The sequence below is a fragment of the Neoarius graeffei genome, chromosome 11 (assembly GCF_027579695.1).
Source record: "Neoarius graeffei isolate fNeoGra1 chromosome 11, fNeoGra1.pri, whole genome shotgun sequence".
Lineage (NCBI taxonomy): Eukaryota > Metazoa > Chordata > Actinopteri > Siluriformes > Ariidae > Neoarius > Neoarius graeffei.
In genome coordinates this window covers 38,799,471-38,799,924 of record NC_083579.1, presented here as the reverse complement: position 1 = coordinate 38,799,924, position 454 = coordinate 38,799,471, and the positions used below count along the sequence as shown (strand labels likewise).

General features: G+C 53.1%; 1 protein-coding gene across 3 annotated transcripts in view; it reads left to right on the top strand.

The window, feature by feature from the left end:
• The window catches only part of kif26ba (kinesin family member 26Ba), a 63,847-nt gene continuing 63,393 nt past the window's right edge, over nt 1-454 (top strand). For all 3 annotated transcript variants that reach the window (XM_060933852.1, XM_060933851.1, XM_060933850.1), the window contains exon 1: nt 1-378. In XM_060933852.1, coding sequence (XP_060789835.1) covers nt 325-378 — 54 coding nt within the window. In that variant the 5' untranslated portion in view covers nt 1-324. The remainder of the gene's footprint in view (nt 379-454) is intronic.

Below are 454 nucleotides of genomic sequence, written 5' to 3'. Positions count from 1 at the left end.
GTGTGTGTGTGTGTGCGCGCGCGTGCATGCGTGCGCGTGTGTTGCATGCAGTAGAGGCGCGCGCGCGCGCGCAGACCTGTATGGCGTTCTCTCTCGTGGCGCCGTGTCTGCACGCGCGCTGAACACTGGAGCTCGGGATTGTGTTCCAGTGTGGGGATTTTTGGGAAACGGGACAGAGGAACTGCGGGAGTGTGTGTGTGTGTGTGTGTGTGTGTGTGGACATGCGTAAAGATGATGGAGAGTTTCCCCGCATGGCACTGACACTGACGCTCCGCATGGATGTGACTGAATCATTTTAGAGAGAACCTTTGGGAGAATCTCAGCATGACCTCTGTAAACGGGAATAAAGAGAGGAGCGGCAGGAACCGGAAACACACGGTGAGGGGGGTCATTTTATTTTTACTTTATTTTATTATTTATGCGTCACGCGCTCATTAATATTAATGAGGCCTGT